This window comes from Schistocerca piceifrons, chromosome 8 (assembly GCF_021461385.2).
Source record: "Schistocerca piceifrons isolate TAMUIC-IGC-003096 chromosome 8, iqSchPice1.1, whole genome shotgun sequence".
NCBI lineage: Eukaryota > Metazoa > Arthropoda > Insecta > Orthoptera > Acrididae > Schistocerca > Schistocerca piceifrons.
In genome coordinates this window covers 276,175,725-276,195,251 of record NC_060145.1, presented here as the reverse complement: position 1 = coordinate 276,195,251, position 19,527 = coordinate 276,175,725, and the positions used below count along the sequence as shown (strand labels likewise).

Sequence of the window (19,527 nt, the reverse complement as noted above, 5' to 3'; positions counted from 1 at the left end):
TCTTGTAGACATCCATTTAAGGAGTTGGGTATTCTGAGTACTGCTTTGCAGTATATTTATTCCATCATGAAGTTTGTTGTAAATAATTCACTACAGTTCAAAAGGAACAATGATGTACGTAATTGCAAAACCAGAAGGAAAAATGAATTCATTACTTCACATTAAGGCTATCTTTAACACAAAAGGGGTGCACAATGTTGCAACTAAAATTTTTTATCACTTACCGAGTGATGTAAAATGTCTGACAGACAACAAAGTAAAATTTGAGAACAAACTGAAAAAGTTTCTCCTCAACAACTCCTATTTTGTAAAAGAATTTCTATTATTGTAATGTGTAAAAGGTACTGGGTAGGAATTAAAAACTCACATATTTACCCCTATTTGAAAAAAAATTATAAACAAACTCAAATGTTCAGCATGTAGCCATATTTACATAATTTGCAATGTGAATGAAAAATGACTTGTCCCACGTCATTGTCATTTGTCATGGAGAATGGCCCATGGAACATGAAACTTCAGTGATCTGCCTTTTACATATGTTATAGCTGTAATTCATTGTTGCATGGTAAGGTTTAATTCTTTGGCCATTGTCTGTAGCTGAATGGCACCAATTATCCACTGAGAAAGATGATGCAATGTCTGTACAAGTCGGGTTTGAACCTCAGTGATAACCCAGCGTGTCAGTACGGTCGATATTTGGAACAGATTATGGCAAAAATCTGGATAATGTGACCACTGTGGCTCCTGATATTTGACTACTGATTCTGAATACTCCAAAAAATGATGTGGCGTGCCCGCATGTTGTTCATAACAAGTGTGTGGACTGTTCTATTCTGCTATATTTTCATCACTTCTTTAAAACTCCACATTTGCACTTTATAGGGAAGACTTTATGCCAGCACAGCAACTTCTGTGTGTGACTGCAAGTACTTCACATGGTAACATTGTTTCATACAAATGTGAAGGTTTTTTGCCAAATACTTCACTTATTACTTGAAGATTCGCCAATTTTAATTGTCTATAACAGTCTCATTTCTTCAGCGACTTGTCCTGCTGCATTATATACCTTTGTTAATCTTCTGATATTGATTGTACACAAGTGCACAGATAAATGACTTCAATGGTAAACACACAACATCCATATTTTAAAATCATTTTTATTCGGATTTAGCTGTTCAAGTTGGGATACCCCTCATGTCAGCTGTTCAAATACAGCTTTCTCTGCAGATTAAGTTGTGGGACACCTGAAATGTCCTCAGCACAGTAAGTGGCTGGATTTTCCCGTGTGTATTACTTGCCTTGATTGATTCTTTGCGAACATTATTGTAATTCTGTGTGCTTGATTGGAACAGGGAGGAGGACTGAATAGATATATATATAAAGTAAAAAGGAAAAAAAAATGTATTAGAATAACACTCAATACAAATACAAAACTGATTATATTTTATTAAAAAAATAATGTAAACAGACTATACTGTATCACAGCCTTTATATCACAGCAGTTTTTTTTGTGAAATTGTCTCTAAACAAACTTCAAATAACATTATTATCATAAACAAAACCAAAGATCAGCTTTGCTAATAATTGACAGTCTTCAGTAATACCATACTGCATCTTATTTCAATCAACATTATATGAAACTTACGTACAATGTGTATCACCATTCATTTGATATTAGTGATTATTACTTGTTTTCTCAAAATTTCCCTGGAAGTTGTGGGAAATGTTGTCATTATCTTTTTTATTTTCGTATATTCTCAGAACTGTAAGTCTTAAAAAATTGCAAAAATATTTAAGTTTTAAAGAGTAGTAAGAATATTGTATGGAGTGTTATGAACAACACTAGAATTGCTGAATGATAAATCTTCACAATGCACATAATAGTTCATATTAATTAACTTTATAGTTTCAGCCTGAAATAAATGCAGTTTTAATGAACAGATTTAAAACATAGGTTGTATTCATAAAATATGACAGTATCACAAGTTATTAACATTACAGTAAAGTCTAAAAGCTAGACATTTTAATATCATTTTAATATCATGTGCATTCTACGTAAGTTCACAATGTTCACATGATTATGTATGTGAACAGGACTAGCATAGGAAGTTCTGTTTTCCATAAATATTTCAAAATTTGTTATATATTTTACCATTTACAATAGCTCCATATAGCCAGTTGAAAAATTATTATTAGGCAAATACAAGTGTGTTTAACAAAATTGAATGGAAACCACAAGGACTGCTTTACATTAACCAAATAGACATCACTAAGGATTAGCAGTTCCAGAAATACATTAGTATTGTATATATGGTAGCTTATTACTTTCATGATTTTTACCCACTGATCATAACTCAGTTTTGTTGAGTATTTATATTTAAAAATTATACAGTGTCATGCAACGTCATTTTAATTGTAATGGTAATTAATAAATATCTCCCTTGATATCGCACTGCAAAATTACTAAAACATTAAATTACTGCCCCTATTTAAACAGAAATCACAAAATGAAAGAAAAACACACCTAACGAAATTGTAAGTAAAAATATGCTGCCTTTACTGGAATCTGGCCTCACAGTTAATGAAGTAGCATTTTTGTAACATTCATGTATCCATATCTAAAGACAAAAATAGACCAAGGAGTATGTCAATGCTACACTGAAACAGAAGGAAAGACTACCACCGTCAGATGAGATAAGCTGTAATGTCTGTTAAAAGACCTTAAGCAACAAAGGTACACAAAAAAATTAATTTTAGAAAATTTTAAGGCTTACGCCCAAAAAATGGATGGGAGCAAGAAGCTGGAAAAAAAAAATTCAGGTTCAAGGATATCCCTTGAAATACAAAGTACGAATGTCAGTGCATGTGGAAATTTGAATGCCCTGATCATCACTAGTTTTCCTTGTTTCAGCATTTTGTCTTTAAGTTTTTTGTGACCCGTCCTTTGAACAATTATTTCCATTTCAGATGACAAGTATATTAAAAGAACTGGATCTTATTCTCTCTGCTACTACATTCTCCTACTCCTTTGTATCATGTTTCAAAGCCCTTTGTCTTATGTTTGGAGTTTACATGGATTTCAGTTTGAATTATTTTTACTACTGAAAACAATCATAAATAGACCTCATGTTAAACAGTCACTCTCTCTTGTTATGTCCTGAAGATGGCCAAGAAAATGAGTTACATAATCAGGTAGCATACATATGATATATCTGAGAGGGATTATGGAGGAAATTCACAATATGTAGAATCAGATGACTTTATCCTGTAGTGGTCTCAGCATTGTATCAGTTTACTATGATTTTGCAGCGTCTGTGTTGTTCAGAAGTACGATGCAATGTTCCTTCGAACAGGCATCAACAACAAAGGCAAGGCAAAATTGTATTTAGCTGTCGGTACTGGACAAGCGACTTTCAATTATGTCCCCCTGTACAGGAGTACACATAGAGGATGTACAAGTGCAGGTTTTAGACAGGAAGTGTGCTCAGATAGCCTAATGGTAAGGCAACTGCTTGTGATATGCAGGAAATAACGGGTTCAAGACCTGGTCTGGCACAAAGTTTCATTGTCGTCACTCCATTATACACCTGTTGGTTACCCTTATTCGCAATTATGAATACATATCAGGTACTCAATTTACTCCTCTTCTACATCTTACTGTTGGATATGGTAAAGTTTAGGAGGAGGGATTTTTGGTGATAAATTAGTAGTGCTGTGGGGTATGGTTAAGTTTAAGAGGAGGGATTTTTTGTGATAAATCAACAACGCAAGTCTTGTTGAGTCTTAATGGGGAAAAGCCTACAGCCTTTATAAATATACAGTCACTGCCACTACAAACTACCACTGTTTCATTTTACATAACTAAAAGTACATTTTTTTCATGCGAGTATAATTGTTCCATTTAAAATACACAAAGTTAATAAAACAATGTGGATGATACTGTCTAAACAGGCCAAAGATTATTTAGTGAAGCCAGAAACATCTGCAAACAAACTAACCTACTGTGTAGAAATAAGGCACTGTTTATATAAGTGAATAGCATTATAAAAAAGGCTGGTTGCAGTTTCCTTCTTTGCAAGAATCGACCTGTATTTTTTATACAGCCACAGTCTCAGTATGTCAGTTTTCAACAAAGTAGCAATAACATAGACCTTTCCCATTGTAAATGTACTGAATGGGTATCCAGTTGATATTACATTTGCATTCCTCAATCGCTGCTTAGATTTATTAAATGAAACATCACTATGCCTAAGATCCATGAAGGCAGCACACAGAAAAATTTGTAAATGAACATGAAAGTGAAGTTTTAATATTCATTTTTTTGGTACCAGTTATGACACATTTTCATCTTCCAGTGCGTGTAGCAATTATTGGAAATTATTTTTTATTGCAATAAAAATAATTGTATGAGAATATACCAATATTCCGGTGATGTAGCAAACAAAAGAATGAATGGACTGAAATGAAGAACATTTGGGTCTAATCAATGTCTTGTAGTCCAAGTTGAAACATTTCCTACTATCTTTCCCTAGCTACCCCCTCTCCCCACATATACCTTTAATGTCATTATCCCTTTGGTGCCTGTGGTAATAAATTATAAATAATCACCCTTTACATTATCATTTCCTGGAATTTAAGTATCCTTCATTTCACAACTGTAACAGACCTTTACAAGAGAGTTAAACTCTCAAAACAATAATTCTACTTTCAAAAGATGAGATTTCAAAGTACTTAGAGGCTCTGGATTCTGTAGAATTTTCTTTTTTTTTTAAAAAAAAAAAAAGAGCTGCATTGAGATAACAAAGTCAAGATTAAAAACTACTTTTTTAGGGAGCAGTGGCAACAATAAAGTGTGCACACTATGAAAAATGAGAAGAATGCTGAAGATTAGATGGGTAGATCACATAATTAATGAGGAGGTATTGAACAGAATTGGGGAGAAGAGGAGTTTGAGGCACAACTTGACTAGACGAAGGGATCAGTTGGCGGGACATGTTCTGAGGCATCAAGGGATCACCAATTTAGTACTGGAGAGCAGCGTGGAGGGTAAAAATCGTAGGGGGAGACCAAGAGATGAATACACTAAGCAGATTCAGAAGGATGTAGGTTGCAGTAGGTACTGGGAGATGATGAAGGATGCTGCATCAAACCAGTCTCTGGACTGAAGACCATAACAACAACAACATGAAGAATGAAAAGATTTGTTTTGTTGTAGACAAGGAACCTGCTGTATGCATGTCTTCAATCACTAACTACAAACATTTTGTTTTTTAAGAGGATGGTGTTAACAACTTTGGCTACCACATACACATACAAGGTCAAGAAAATACAAATTGACAATTGCACAACTATTAAAGGAGCACAAATACATATATATACACCTTATAAAGAAGTCATTACTTCTAGAACAAACTCCAAAGATCAACATACCTGTCAAAGGATTATTTATTGTGAAGCAACCCATGTGTCTATACATGCTATGTAAGACTGCACACCACTGTTGATGCATAGGACTTTTGTCCCTTCAAAAGCACAACTTGTAGACTCTGAATTTTTTTATTTGTACAAAGACAAATCACACCTTTCTTCTTTGCTCTCCCAATTGTATAAGCATGTATCAACACCAAATTTTGACTGACCCAGATAGCCACGCATGTTAAAGCATTGTTTATGGGACAGGGAGGTAAGTGGCTGTGGATTGAATCCACCCAGGTTCTACGTGCAAGCCAGCCTAGATGGGGATTTTAGGCAGTGTCCACATCCCATTAGGTGAATACTAGTCTGGTACCCAAATGACTCACAAACATTTCGAAAATGTTTGCTCACTTTCACATGAATAACACACTATGTAGACAAATTTGGATACACATATTCCGTCCTGGGGAGGTAATGGGGTGGCAACAGGAAGGCCATATGGCGAATCTGTTAATAATGCTGTTGACCTATGCTGATTCAGAACAAAGGCACAAAATAAGATCACCACCATCAAGTTTTGGCAGTGATGTGTCATCAAACGAATAAAACTCTATTTCTTTCTGTATAGGCAGCAAAAACTTGTACCTGCTGGCATAGCATATGTAAGAGAGAAACTGGTTCTGCAAATGTGCAAACTCTTGAACAAAATTAACACAAACAGTAAAGTAATTTGACAATCACTGCAAAACCAGTGAAAAGGAGTTGGGTCCTGTGTAGGTAGTCTCAATAACTGATGAACTGTCTGCAAAGAGTGCTTCAAGAATAAGTATGTATTGCAGTCTACTTAGTGTGTCACCTGAGAGCCACATTTCCATCGCTGTAGTGTGATTGCTTAGATGAAATCTTTCATGGTTGAATGCTAATTTTGAAATGTAATAGCCACTCATGCCTAGCATCAAGTCCAGTAGAGCATAGTGGTAAAAGCAGCTGCATTCAAATTTCCATCCATATTTCTCGACAGAAAGAAGATTACATTTTGAAGATGGTGTTGATGACAGGGTGATTCCTGGGATTTGGAAAGGATGTTGGTTGTCGCCTTTTCAAGGGAGCCTGTTTGGCATTTACCTGAAGTTATCTAAGAAAATCAAGGAAAAACCTAAACCTGAGTGGCAATTCATGGATTTGAACTCTACTCATCTCTAATGAGAGTCCAGTGCACTGCACCACCACACACTGTTATGATATGGAATATGATTATTGAAATCATAACACAATCTCCGATAATTATATCTTCCCTTTCACCACAAATTCCCCCCCGCCACACACACTACTTCTCCCTATCTCTCACCTGTCTAAAAGAACACCAACACCCAAGACCTACAAAAGTACAACCAATTTATATCACTGACATCATATGGCTCAGTAGGTATGTCTAGGGTTACAAAATCCAGAGGCCCAGGTCCAGTCCTCAGTTGGTTCTAGGATTTTTTCTCTCAATTAAAACTATTCTAACATCTGGTAATTACATATTAATTTCACAAATGGCATATTGCACCATTGTTCAGAATCCACCTTAAATTGTAGGCCCCTCCATGAATGGCTGGTAGCACACTTCGAGATCAGAGGCATCAAAGGCGTACCACTTACAATAAGAACATGCCTCATAAAGCACAGTGATGTTCAAGCAAACATTCAGGTTGATGATAGCTTTACTTGCAATAGACTGTGAAATTCACAATATTATCACCTTGTAAAGAGGTAATGTATATGGAAGACACCCTGATGCACAGATTTTTACAGTTACGCGAACTGGACGTCAGTGAAGACAATGGTAATGCACTTCCATCTTGAACAAGTTCCAATTGCCCTCAATCAGTGTCAGGGACTTCTCAAAGAATATCTACCAATAATGATGAGATAAATAACTGCAAAGAAAAGCATAGCAGGTGACTGGACTTGATATCACATGAAAGAACCGTAGAACATTACAGGCCACTGAGAATGGTTTTAATTATCTTGTTGGTCTCTTCAAAGACCTTAAACAAAAAGTCTGAAAGAAACTAACATATTTCTGCACCCATTACAGTACCAGGTGGTAGTCTGAAGTATCACCAAATAGAATATGTTACAGTTAGATGCATCATAATCTCATGCAGGAAAAAGCAGTTTGTTTTCATACAGTATTTATATTCTGTATGCATCAAACAACTGATGTTTCTTACCGAGTGACAACTAGAATCTGCTACAAGAGCAATGTGTACAAAAAGTAAAAATCATACATCCCAGAAAGGGTGTAGTGTGGCAGTATGAAAGGAGAGATGTAATGTGATGATATTAATGGGCACACAGGTCCAAATTTACATTATTTTGTTGCCAACACTAGCAGTGAGGTGCAATGGTATAGTGTGTACATGCTATTCTTTCTCTCTTTAGTTCAGTAATTTTTACTTAACTAGCTTTACACAGTTTCTAAGAACCTTTTTTTTTTTTTTGCAAATGTCCACATACTTTTCGTTTTGTTTTGTTTTGTTACAGCTGAAAGTCCAAACACTTCTCCCTTTACCTCATAAACCAAAGATAATTTTATTTTAATGTACTGTACGTGGTCCTTTTATGACAAGACTTGTTTGTTTTTCATTATCTGTAACCTAAATGTGTGTTATCTCCAGGTGAGGTGATCCATACAGACGGAAGATGCACACAGGAAAATGGTGAACTTAGATTACAGGACTATTTGTGAAGCGCTTTATTTGCAAGGACTCCCAAGGGCTGTCATTGAAATACTTAACACAATACAAATTACAACCTTTCCAACATTTGAAAGAGTGAAAGAAAAATATACTAAAAACAACATATTTTTACATTTGAAATTCACCAACCACATCAAATATTAAAGGTTAGGGCTCTCATGAAGTAAAGCATCCAGAAGAAAAAGACATAGTCAGCAAGTGAGAGTAAACTACAGCTGTATTCCTATTTACGGCAAAATTTAAAAATGGGAACTATATATGGGCGTAAGAGGCCCATGTTATTGAAAAGAGCAATGTGTGAGATAAGTTTAGTATGTTGTTATTATAAACCACACATGAAGGTGAACTCGGCAAACTGAAGTCAAAAGCACAACAACACACAAACCATATAGTAAAATTGGTGACATTTTGAATAGACAGACATGTACAGTCTGCAGTTTAAGTACCGGTGTCATGAATAACCTTCATACAGTGAGTCAAGATTGGAAACAGAAAACCTATCAAATGAGCAAAAAGGATGAATATATCTTTGTCACTATTGATGATTAATTTCTGAAACTTAAGAACCGGAGGTAGCAATTTCATGTGCACTGTCAAACAGATTAAAATTATATACTGTTTTGTATGCCCCAGATAGCATTTGCACAGAATTAGTTATTGCTTAGAGCAAAACATATTGGGAATAATTTGTTGCTATTTAGTGAGAACATATATTACAATCATATTAACAGAGAAACCAATATGATATAAAACTGCATACTGACAATATTGTTCCTCAATACTCCTGTTCTGTGCAAAACTTGAGTCTATTTAGTCTGGCTCATTATAATCATAAAAGAAAATAAACAATAGGAAATCAAGAGACTTTTAATCTAAGGGGACTTTCAATGCCATGACCAATAGCATCATCTTCCCCCCCCCCCCCCCTCCCCCCTTACAGTTAATCTCTTCATAATGGGAATTGTTTTTCACAAAGGTCCAACACAATTCAAAATTACATTTTGTTGAAGCAATTGTGTATGGTGATCTACTGTGTGTACTTCACCAGCCCAGTAAAATCATTACTTTTTTTCTTTAATGATCTTGGCACAAGGCAGTCATGAACTTTTTGTACCACATTCGAAAGTGAAACTTCTTGATCTTGGATGTGGGTTTTTAAGCAGTGTTACATAACTATTCTCATGTAGTTCCGCCTACAACAGCACAACACTACCAAAATGAGATATGATAACAAAAACAACGTTCAAAGTCAGAAGTAGCTCCATTTAAATCACACACATGTAAGAGACAAACTGAAGCTAACAACTGTTTTCATTTCCAATACTCCATCTCATATCTCAGTTTTCAAGACTGCCTCAAAATAAGCCACATTCTTCATAACCAAATGGCCACTGGCTCACCAACATTTCATGTTTACAATGTCCAAGCAATCCAGAAAGAAGGCATTTAGGATGACACTTGATATTAAGCTCTTAATTCAAATAACATGAAAGAAGCTCACTTCATAGTTTGCTACTCCTTTCAATGTTAAGTAATTAGATCCCCCCCCTCCCAAATGGCACTTAATTTAATGCAATCGATTTCTTTAACATTCTATGGATATTTTGCCTAATCACTTGTAATACTAATATTAATACTTCATAAACTGCAAGACAGCTGCCCACGAATTCGGGCACTAACTGCAACAAACACATTCAGCACCACTGGTGACAAGTTTTCGGCATATTATACGATTATGATGCCCAAGCAACAAAGTACAAATGGATGAGCAGTCTGTGCCAGATGACAAAATAAAATGTTTTCAGCTTCTGGCTAATGTTATAATTTGTGTTGTTCTGTTTCTTGCTCTATCATGGCATAAACTTAGCTGACCTTGACCTATCCTCCAGTCCCCCCTCCTCCCCTCCCAGGCCTAGACCCACCCTTTTCATTCCTCTCCGTAAACCAGTTTTAGTTTAGATAAGGAGTGCAGTTCATAAGCTCTATCCAATTTGTTTCCTTCAACATCTGCAATTTTACCTTTACAGCACATGAAGAATGCTGCTATCTTACTGCTGAAAGTGTTTTCAATTTTTACTTGCAAGGAGTGGTGGATCAGCTTTTTGAAACATACAGTGATATAGGTTAAGATCCCAGCTATCAAATTCTATAGCCATTCATCCAGTAGGCCCTTTGCGTGACAATCAGTACCATAAAATAAGTATTATCATATTTACTGGTTGCATGGTGTAATGGAATGGACAAGGTAAGGCCTTGACTTGCAGTAGGTTGTGGAGTCTTATCTCGCCAAGTATTTTAATTTTCTTTTACTTATAAATTTTAATCGAAATTACCTTGATCATTATTTTATTCAATTAATTAGTTTAAATTGATTTTTTTATTTCTATTCCTTCTTCACATTTTAATCATCGTATCAGTTCTTCATTTGCTCTCATTGTTCTTCCCATCACTCTTTTTCTGCATGAAATTTCTGATTGCGTGATTTTAATTAATTTTGATTTTATTTCTTTTGTTTTATCGCCCTCTTTTTTGCCCCATGTTATTACATTCATTATTTCTACTCCTCATTTTGCTGGAACTTTGTTTTACTTATAATCTCTTTTAAGGAAAAAAAACCCTTCATCTGCATTATTTTGTCCATAGTGTAATAGGAATTTAGGCTATGTTTTAAATGTTAGTATGATGATTACAAAACAGAAAACTAAATGCATAGATTGTAATGAAAAATACATTTTTGGCGCCACTGCACAGTCAATATAAATAGATTTTGTCTTTTGTTATTAGACCAATAGAGTAGCATTTTCAAATATTATAATTAAATTCACATTCACAGAAATTCTGATCGAAAAAAGAATGATAAAAAGAAAAAATGAAAAAAATTCACATGATGATTAAAATGCTGTGTTAAAGCAATAGAAATACAAGATTATAGTTAAACCAATTATTTGAATAAAAATAATGGTCCTAGGCATTTCTAAAAAGATTTTAAAATAAAAAATTTTTAGCACCTGACGAGATTCAAACCCATGCCCTTCAGTATGTATAGGCCTTATCCTAGCCATCACATCACACAACCAGTGTACATAATTCTTCTGTTTTAATACTACTGAGCATCGTGTAAAATTCCAAATTTTTGTCGTCAATTATGCGCAAACGTAAGTCCACCAGGGTGAATAGCTGTGGGGTGTGATACCCGAATTCTTAACCTACTTCACCATATAGATGGTTTCAGAAAGTCAATCCATTTGCTGGGGACCTAATTTTGTTGGTGATTATGGGAAGCCATAAGAGATAATCATCATTCACGTCACTAATAATAAATGTGAGAGAAAGCACGCAAAAATGTCAGGGACAGCAAAAAAATACTAATATACTAATCAGTCTTTAAAATTTTAAATTACTAAATTATTTTAAAAATAATAAAATATCTCCTGTCCTTACCCCAATATTTATTAGATAAGCTAGTTACCACAAAAACACCTACTCTTCATGACACCTAAAATATTGTGCTGCCCCCGCCTCTCCTTACTAAGAAGAACGATTCTCCTCCATCTTAAGAGACAAACCTGAATTTCCTGCTTTGCACAAGTAGTCGCCTTACCATAAACTATCCTAGTCATGCCTCTTGTCCAAACGAAAAGTCTGCAATTCACACAATGTTTCTGTACCATCCATGCCCCCCACCCCACCCCCACCCCCACCTTTGACACAGGACTGCCATAGATTGTTACCCATTACTGTTCATTTTTGTCACTTATCTCATACTTCATAAAATACGGAAAGAAATATGTATTCTGGAAAAACGTCATTTCTGACTTTAGCATTTTATAATAAGCTGGAGGATGTTGGAGGAAAGGTAATTGTCAGACGCAGCAAAGGATGGAAATATTAATTGTTAGTTTGTCCACATTTGGAGAAATTTGCATTATTCCTTTTTTAAAAATGTATTTTGTGTATCTCCCAGAATCTGTGGATGTCTTGCATGTGAGTAGTCATGTGATAAATGGACTTTCAGGGGTCCTAAGAAGCATGTCATACATTTTGATTTGCGAAACAGCAAAAACCAGCAGTGTCAAAAAAATGGATACAAAGTCAGATGCAATATATCTGCAGAGCTGCGGAAGATCAATCCCATTTGTTCACCATATGCTACAGCTACTTCAGGATGTCACATTATCAGAAGCATTTCACATCAGATGCCTAAAATGTAATACACAATTGTCCTTCTATCAAACGAGTGGCTGAGATATTTACAATTTTTTAATCAAGTACGCTGTCTTTAATACACATTTCAGTCCCAGTAAAGAAAAGAGATACAGTGTTACTATTGAATGAAATAATTTTTCATACTTTTAAATTTGACAGTCTTGTTCACTCTTGCACACCATTAATCAGTTGCAGAAAAAATAGTGGTGTTGCACTGAAGTAACGGAAGTAGTAAGTAGATGAATTGCTCACAATCAAACAGCACCATAGAGGAATGAAGCAATTGAAAGTGCTATCCTGCTCATGGTGGTACATTGAATGATCACATTTCCATAACTTGAAAATATTTTTTGTGAGAAAAATCAGCGTAAAAATGAATGGCTCTCATTGAAGTCAAAATTCTGGAAACGTCCATGGCCATAACAGGACTATTCATGGAAACACAAAGTTTTGTGTTAAATGTTACATGTGCACGAGATCCTACTGACTAGGCAATTTGAATGGCACCAGCTTATCAAGGATAGAATTATGTCTACTGACCCACACAGAAAGAAAATACTAAATTTCCTTCCATCAAAAATATAAAAAAAAGGCAACACATCACAATTGCCCTGAAGTCTCATGTGCTGCTACTGTATTATGAAAAGGGTACTTGCTGCTCACCATATAGCAGAGATGCTGAGTCGCAGATAGGCACAAGAAAAGACTGTCACAAAATAAGCTTTCGGCCAATAACGCCTTTGTCAAAAGCAGATTACAAGACACACACACTTGTGCAAACAACACTCTCATACAAGACATGACATGACAAGTCGTGTATGAGTTGCATTTGCATGAGTTTGTGTCTGTCGTCTATTTTTTGACAAAGGCCTTGTTGGCCGAAAGCTTATTTTGTGACAGTCTTTTTGTTGTGCCGATCTGCGACTCGGCATCTCCGCTGCATGGTGAGTAGCAACTATCCTTTCCTTTATACTGTTACATTCCATCCTGGATTTTCCATTGTTTGCTTTCTGCTGCTAGTATAATTGCATTAATATCCTAGTTTTGATTCCACAGCCACTTATGTGGTCACTGAACTGTTTCTATCCACTGCTCTGCACTGAATAATATTATTATTATTTTATTATTATTATTATTATTATTATTATTATCATCTGAAAATACATGTAGTATATACTGGTATATCTGCATGATTTACAAATTTCATGAATGTGTCGAATATTCAATCCCCTGTTTCAAATTAAAACACATGTACTTCACAATAAAGGTATGCTTTATCCAGTAAAAAGGTAAGCATTCTTTCTGTATCAGTATTTCCTTGCTGTAATATTAATGACATTACACTAGCATATCATTTGAAAAGTGAGCAGGATGTCTGGCAAAGAAGTGCTGCACAAAAAGCGTGTGTAAATCGTCATATTATCTTCTTGTTCCAACCAATAACAGTGGTTTGAAAACTACCAGTAATCATTACTTTTTGTGTACCTGTACAACAAACAATATTTATTGTTAAAGATGAGATATTGCCGGAGTTCTCAATTATTATTTTTCATTCCATTGGGGAATTTCTATTATTGCAGTAATGACACTTTAAAGCTTGTTATAACTCATGGACTGCTTGATGTGTAATACTATTGACAGCAAAGAAGGGAGGGGGGGTGAGTTACACACAGGACCTAAATCCAGTCTCCAAGAAAATAATATATGTAGCACTCCAACAGAAAAGGAACAAACTGTTTTATCTGATAAGCAGTCTACAAACATAGACAACTCGTAAAAACCTTTCACACTAATATAGTGCAAATCATGATGATGCAATCCATCACTCTGGGTTTAAAAAATAGCACCTATCAATAACAATTATTATATGTGATGCACGTCAGTTTCACTGTAATCTGAACCCATGTGCTGATTGATTTCATACTGTCCTTTTCTATAAATCCAAATCATTTGAATACTGGAATTAGATCAAAGGGCTAAGAAGAAATGCAATGGGGTCATCTAAAATGTTCTTCATGGGATCTTAAAACAGAATTTTAATTATGAATGACTAGTCAGACTACGGTTTTGTCTAACAGGACTGGCCCATTAGCAGGACATAAATATGGATCTTAAAAATAACAACTTAAGATTGTGAGAACTCTCTCTCCAGTAGAATTCTAACACAATGCAAACGAACATAGGAAAACCTTGTATTTACCACATCCTGGAAACACTCCTTTCCATCACAGAGCAGTGGTCCTCAAAAACAATGTGAAGTCTTATTATGCGATATTAAATACAAACTTTGAAATCTCAGATAGAAACTGATTTTGGAATATCAGTTAACTGTCAAGACATTCATTCTCCAACAATAAAACTTTGCTGACAGACTTCTCTTCTTTACTTTCAGTTTTCAGAAAGTAAAATTGCACCTAGAAGACCAGGCATAAATAGCAGGTAACACACATGCTCACCCAAGCCAACAAGTTTCCTGAGCACTTGCACAAGAAAGGCTTTCTTGTCTATTTAAACCAGCTTCACTAATATGTGTATTTCGTCACACTGATTTAAAATATATTAAAAAAAAATCTTTATGGACTTAAAAAGGAGAACTGTACTATGAAATAATTTTAGCTATAGTAAGAAAAACAGCAAAAAAAGAGCACAAAAATGTAAAATTATAAAGAAAAGAGAAGACTTCATAGATCTTGCGGCTAATTATACACATCAATAATAATTTCAGCCACATAATAAAAACAGCAAAACTGAGTGCGAAAAATGTGAAATTGTAGAGAAAAGAGTGAAACTATTAGGGCTAATTATACACATCTTGTACAACTTAAAGGAAAACATCAGCTCATAGAGCAAAATGATATTAAAATATTTAGAAAATTTTATTTATATTTTGATTTATGAGATTTACTGTAAAACAGAATATGAAAATAGAACAAAGCAGTATAAAAGTTAATTCACTGTACACTAACTAGAGAATGATTTGTGTAATTCATTATTTGTGTCATTATATTTACATAACACAATGCAAAAGTCCCTTTCAGTTAATGTAGGAACATCTGCCATAAACAAAACAATAGTAATGCAACTATTAACAGCTAAGAAGTAAAATATCTTAGCCACAGCTTAACTAAATAAATATTACCTTCAGCAGTTGCACCAAGTACTATGGAATACTTGTGATACATAATATAAACTATACATAAATATTGCACTTTGGACAGACTTTCAAAACTTAGTGTAGTTGTTGATGGTATGGTTTCAGTCACTCCTCAGTTTTTAATTAAGTATCACATACATTTATATCTGTACAAAATTAATTACACCACTTTCCATTTTTCCACTTGTCCATATTGCTGTCTCAGCTATTTAAGTCCTTAAAAAAAATCCAGGCTGCCACTTATAAAATTGTTCACTAAATGAGATCAAGGCTTTCTTCAGCCAGCATAATCAATGCACAAAATATAAAGAGGAGTCATATATTACATGTAAAGACTGATGAAAAATGTAGTTATGAGCACCACCTATTTTTTTCAATTTATTGTGAATGTATTGATATCAAGGTTACATGATACCACAACTCGGGCATGTCACACAAAACACCTGCACTGTTGAAGTGTAGCCATGAGAACACTCACTTCAAATACAGTCAATAAATAACATACTAGTAACACTAGTATACTCAAAGTACTGATTGAATGAACTGCCAATTATTGTGATGGGGATTGTTAAATTAACACTATAGTGATGGAGTAAAAGTCTGTCCACCAACCATATCCTGCTCACCAAATGCACCTGGGACATTTCTGCGCATTCCTCTCCATATAGGTCTCTGCTGATGTGGTTGCATTGGATTCCAGTGGCCTCCATCACCATCTTCCACAGGAAAAAATGGCATCCGCATACCTACAGCTAAGGCTGGATTGGGTGCAACAGGGAAACCTGGGGGCGCTACACCTAGCAAGCCTTGACGACCCGTATTCACTGCAGGTGTCCTTGGTAGCCGAGGATCCACATTGGCCATTGTTCCAACACCAGGCATTACCATGCCAACAGGTCCCACACCTAGATCACCCATATTTCCAAAAGGTGACTGAGGTACACCAAGAGTATTTGGTTCAGGGGCAGATACAACTGTAGAACTTGAGACAGTAACTGCAGTGTGCGGGACTGTTGATTTGACACTTGCTGCATTTGAGGAAGCTGAAGTTGGAGTTGCCAAGCGTCTAGGATCTGTCCTAGGGGTGGTTGTTGTAGCTGTAGTAGTAGTTGTTGTTGGACAGCTTGTGGAAGTCTTTGAAGAGGTAGTCACAGGGGGATCAGGTAACTTGAATATTTTTCGTAATCGTGGATCATTCTCTGCCTGTAAGAACACAAGTCAATAAACACAACATCTTACAAATAAGGGTAAGTACATTTTATGTAAGCACATCTTCATATATGATAAACATAATAATATAAACAAATTTTGGACAGAAATGACAATAAACTATATACCCTATATATCAACTGTCTATCTTTAATCTAAAAGATTCTTTTATAATCATAACCACAAGCAAAGAAACAAGCTGGTTGCAGAAGTGGATACTGCAAATGGATCTTTTAAAAAGGTGAAAGTATGAATTACAACTGTGCCTAGGATACATGAATGTTTTTAAAAAAGCTTTTGGTTCAATTTGAAGTAAATGTATATTAACAACTCTTTTGAATCCATCAAACTACTGATTCTGTATCAGCAAAATTATTCTCTTCAAAACCCTAAACTGTGAAAATTAAGAAGGAATACATATTAATGGGACACAACAGGACCACTTTCATTCTGCTGAGGCCATTGTAAGGCTTGCCTGCAGAGCAACAACTAACTGTAGAATTTAATTGGGAAAGTAAAGGTCAGAAAATCAATTATTAAGACTGAAGTAAATATACCCCAAACATTTCCAAAAGAAAATAGAGCAAATTAACAATGAAGTAACAGAAACACTTTCTCATTTTTTTTTGTATTTAGCACAGTTTACGGCAATTAATGAAAGCACAGGAAAATAAACAGAGTAAATATGGCTCGAGTGCTGAAATTAAACAGTATTTTTGAAACTAAGCTTCCAATATGCCTGAAGTGAAAGTTTATAAACAATTTAGACTAATGACAGGAACAAATGGAACTCGAATGCGAGAACATATCAAACCCTTTGAGTTGCTCAGTGAGCATTCATTATTTATTCATTCAGATTCTCGACATCTGCTATGTCTTCCTATTCACAGAGTATTGCCATTACTTTAAGTTGTATCATATCTGTAGAGTTGTGGAAACAATTGAATTAGGGAACAAACTAGAGTGGTAAATGAAGATACATCCATAATGCATATAAAGTGCAATGGGTGGGAGGTATAGCCAAAGAATGAGTGACACACGTACCAATGAAATTCTTTGTTGGATTATTAGAGGGGAAAAAGACAAAAATGATGACTGAGTGGAATGTGGGTACAGAACAATGGAAAACATGAAACAGCAATATGGAAGCTATTGCTGAAGAACATAACACATGGTGAATTTTGGAGGGCCAATATTCAGCAGTGGCTGATGATTATGGTAATTTATCCAGTTAAACTGATATATTTTTGGGGGAAAGCACACTTTACTGCCAATTAAAATAGAAAAATCGTGGTTACAATCAGTTTTATTTTTTGTTCACAAGTTAATGTTTTGTATTACAGAGTTTAAAAAATGGCAATATAACAGCCAAATCTTGTACTTGCATCAAGAAAAAAAGGTTCTCAAGACAAATAATGCAGCAGAGGTCACTGTTGGGGAAAAGATGACAGTGGGGCATACAATATGTTTTAGAAGAACTGCAGATATTTCTGCACAATAGTTTGGTCGAGATACGGTGAAGCTGTTACAGAGAAATGAGCATTAATAGAGATTTGTTTGGTATCCTAGAAGGCTAACACATTCAGAAAGTTATGACAATTTAAAATGGGAGGTAATTAAGAATGCTCTCATGTATAGAGATCAGGAATATTAGAAAACCAGTAAACATTAAACCTGCTGATAGCATTCACCATAAAAATTACAGTAATTCCACTCATTGGCTTTCCCACCTTACGTCCAAGCTGTCACCACAGACTACATTCAAGAAAGTATGTAGAGCCAAAAATAATACTGCCAGCATTATGATAGAGAGAGAGAGAGAGAGAGAGAGAGAGAGAGAGAGAGAGAGAGAGAGAGAGGCACCAAAAGAAACAATGATGACAGTAAAGTCAACCACACATCCATCATCTAGATGAAATACTTCAAGTATATAAGCACTGCAGTAAGAGACTGAAGAATGCAAGTCAGCTTCGGAAATTCTTCAAAACATTCACACACACAAACACAGAAGAGAGGGTGCCAGGAGGTGCGGGGGCAGGAATACATAAAGAGAGAAAACTTAGAATTATAATAATATTAAACAGCAAGGTTGAACTATTATGCAACAAGAGGAAAACAGTGAACTTTAAAAACTGAAAAAAAATCACCATGAAGATTTTGAAAAAGCAACACGCAATATAGCTGTAAAGAAATAACAATAAAAGGAAAGGACGTATGATAACACACAGAAATGAGTGACAATTAAATTTACAAAACATTGATCGAAGCAAATGAGCAAAACTATGTTAGACCTATACCCATTGCATGGTTATGTGAACCCTTGCTTCTTGGCGCACAACAGCACAGAAAGACGGAGATAACTTGAATGTACATGTACCACATAATAAATAGGACATACAGTGGAACCTCACATAGCGAGCATAATTCAGTCCAGAATCTTATTCATAGGGTGAAACAATCATTAAGCAAAACAACTTATCCCACATAAATTAATGTAAAATACAATAATACACCCCATGCAGAAAATTACTAAGAACTTCATCTTATTCATGCCATTTATTCAAATAAAATTATACATACAGTATTATGTGCTTTATTATTCATGATACATAACTAATTCTTTTTTACTCGGAAGCTAGCTATAGTCATTTGTTTCTGCTGACACTACAACACTTTGCAAAAAATGTGACATAGCATTATCGTCAAATATGTAGCACACGTAGCAACTGCTTTATTGGGGTAATGATTTTCAATGTATGATGCAACCAATTCCCATGCTTTCATTTCCCCTAT

General features: G+C 35.1%; 1 protein-coding gene across 6 annotated transcripts in view; it reads right to left on the bottom strand.

Annotated features, from left to right (window-relative positions):
- Window positions 1–15,624: 15,624 nt before the first annotated feature.
- The window catches only part of LOC124711284 (zinc finger CCCH domain-containing protein 4), an 81,089-nt gene continuing 77,186 nt past the window's right edge, over window positions 15,625–19,527 (bottom strand). For all 6 annotated transcript variants that reach the window (XM_047241285.1, XM_047241283.1, XM_047241287.1 and 3 more), the window contains exon 14: window positions 15,625–16,728. In XM_047241285.1, coding sequence (XP_047097241.1) covers window positions 16,105–16,728 — 624 coding nt within the window. In that variant the 3' untranslated portion in view covers window positions 15,625–16,104. The remainder of the gene's footprint in view (window positions 16,729–19,527) is intronic.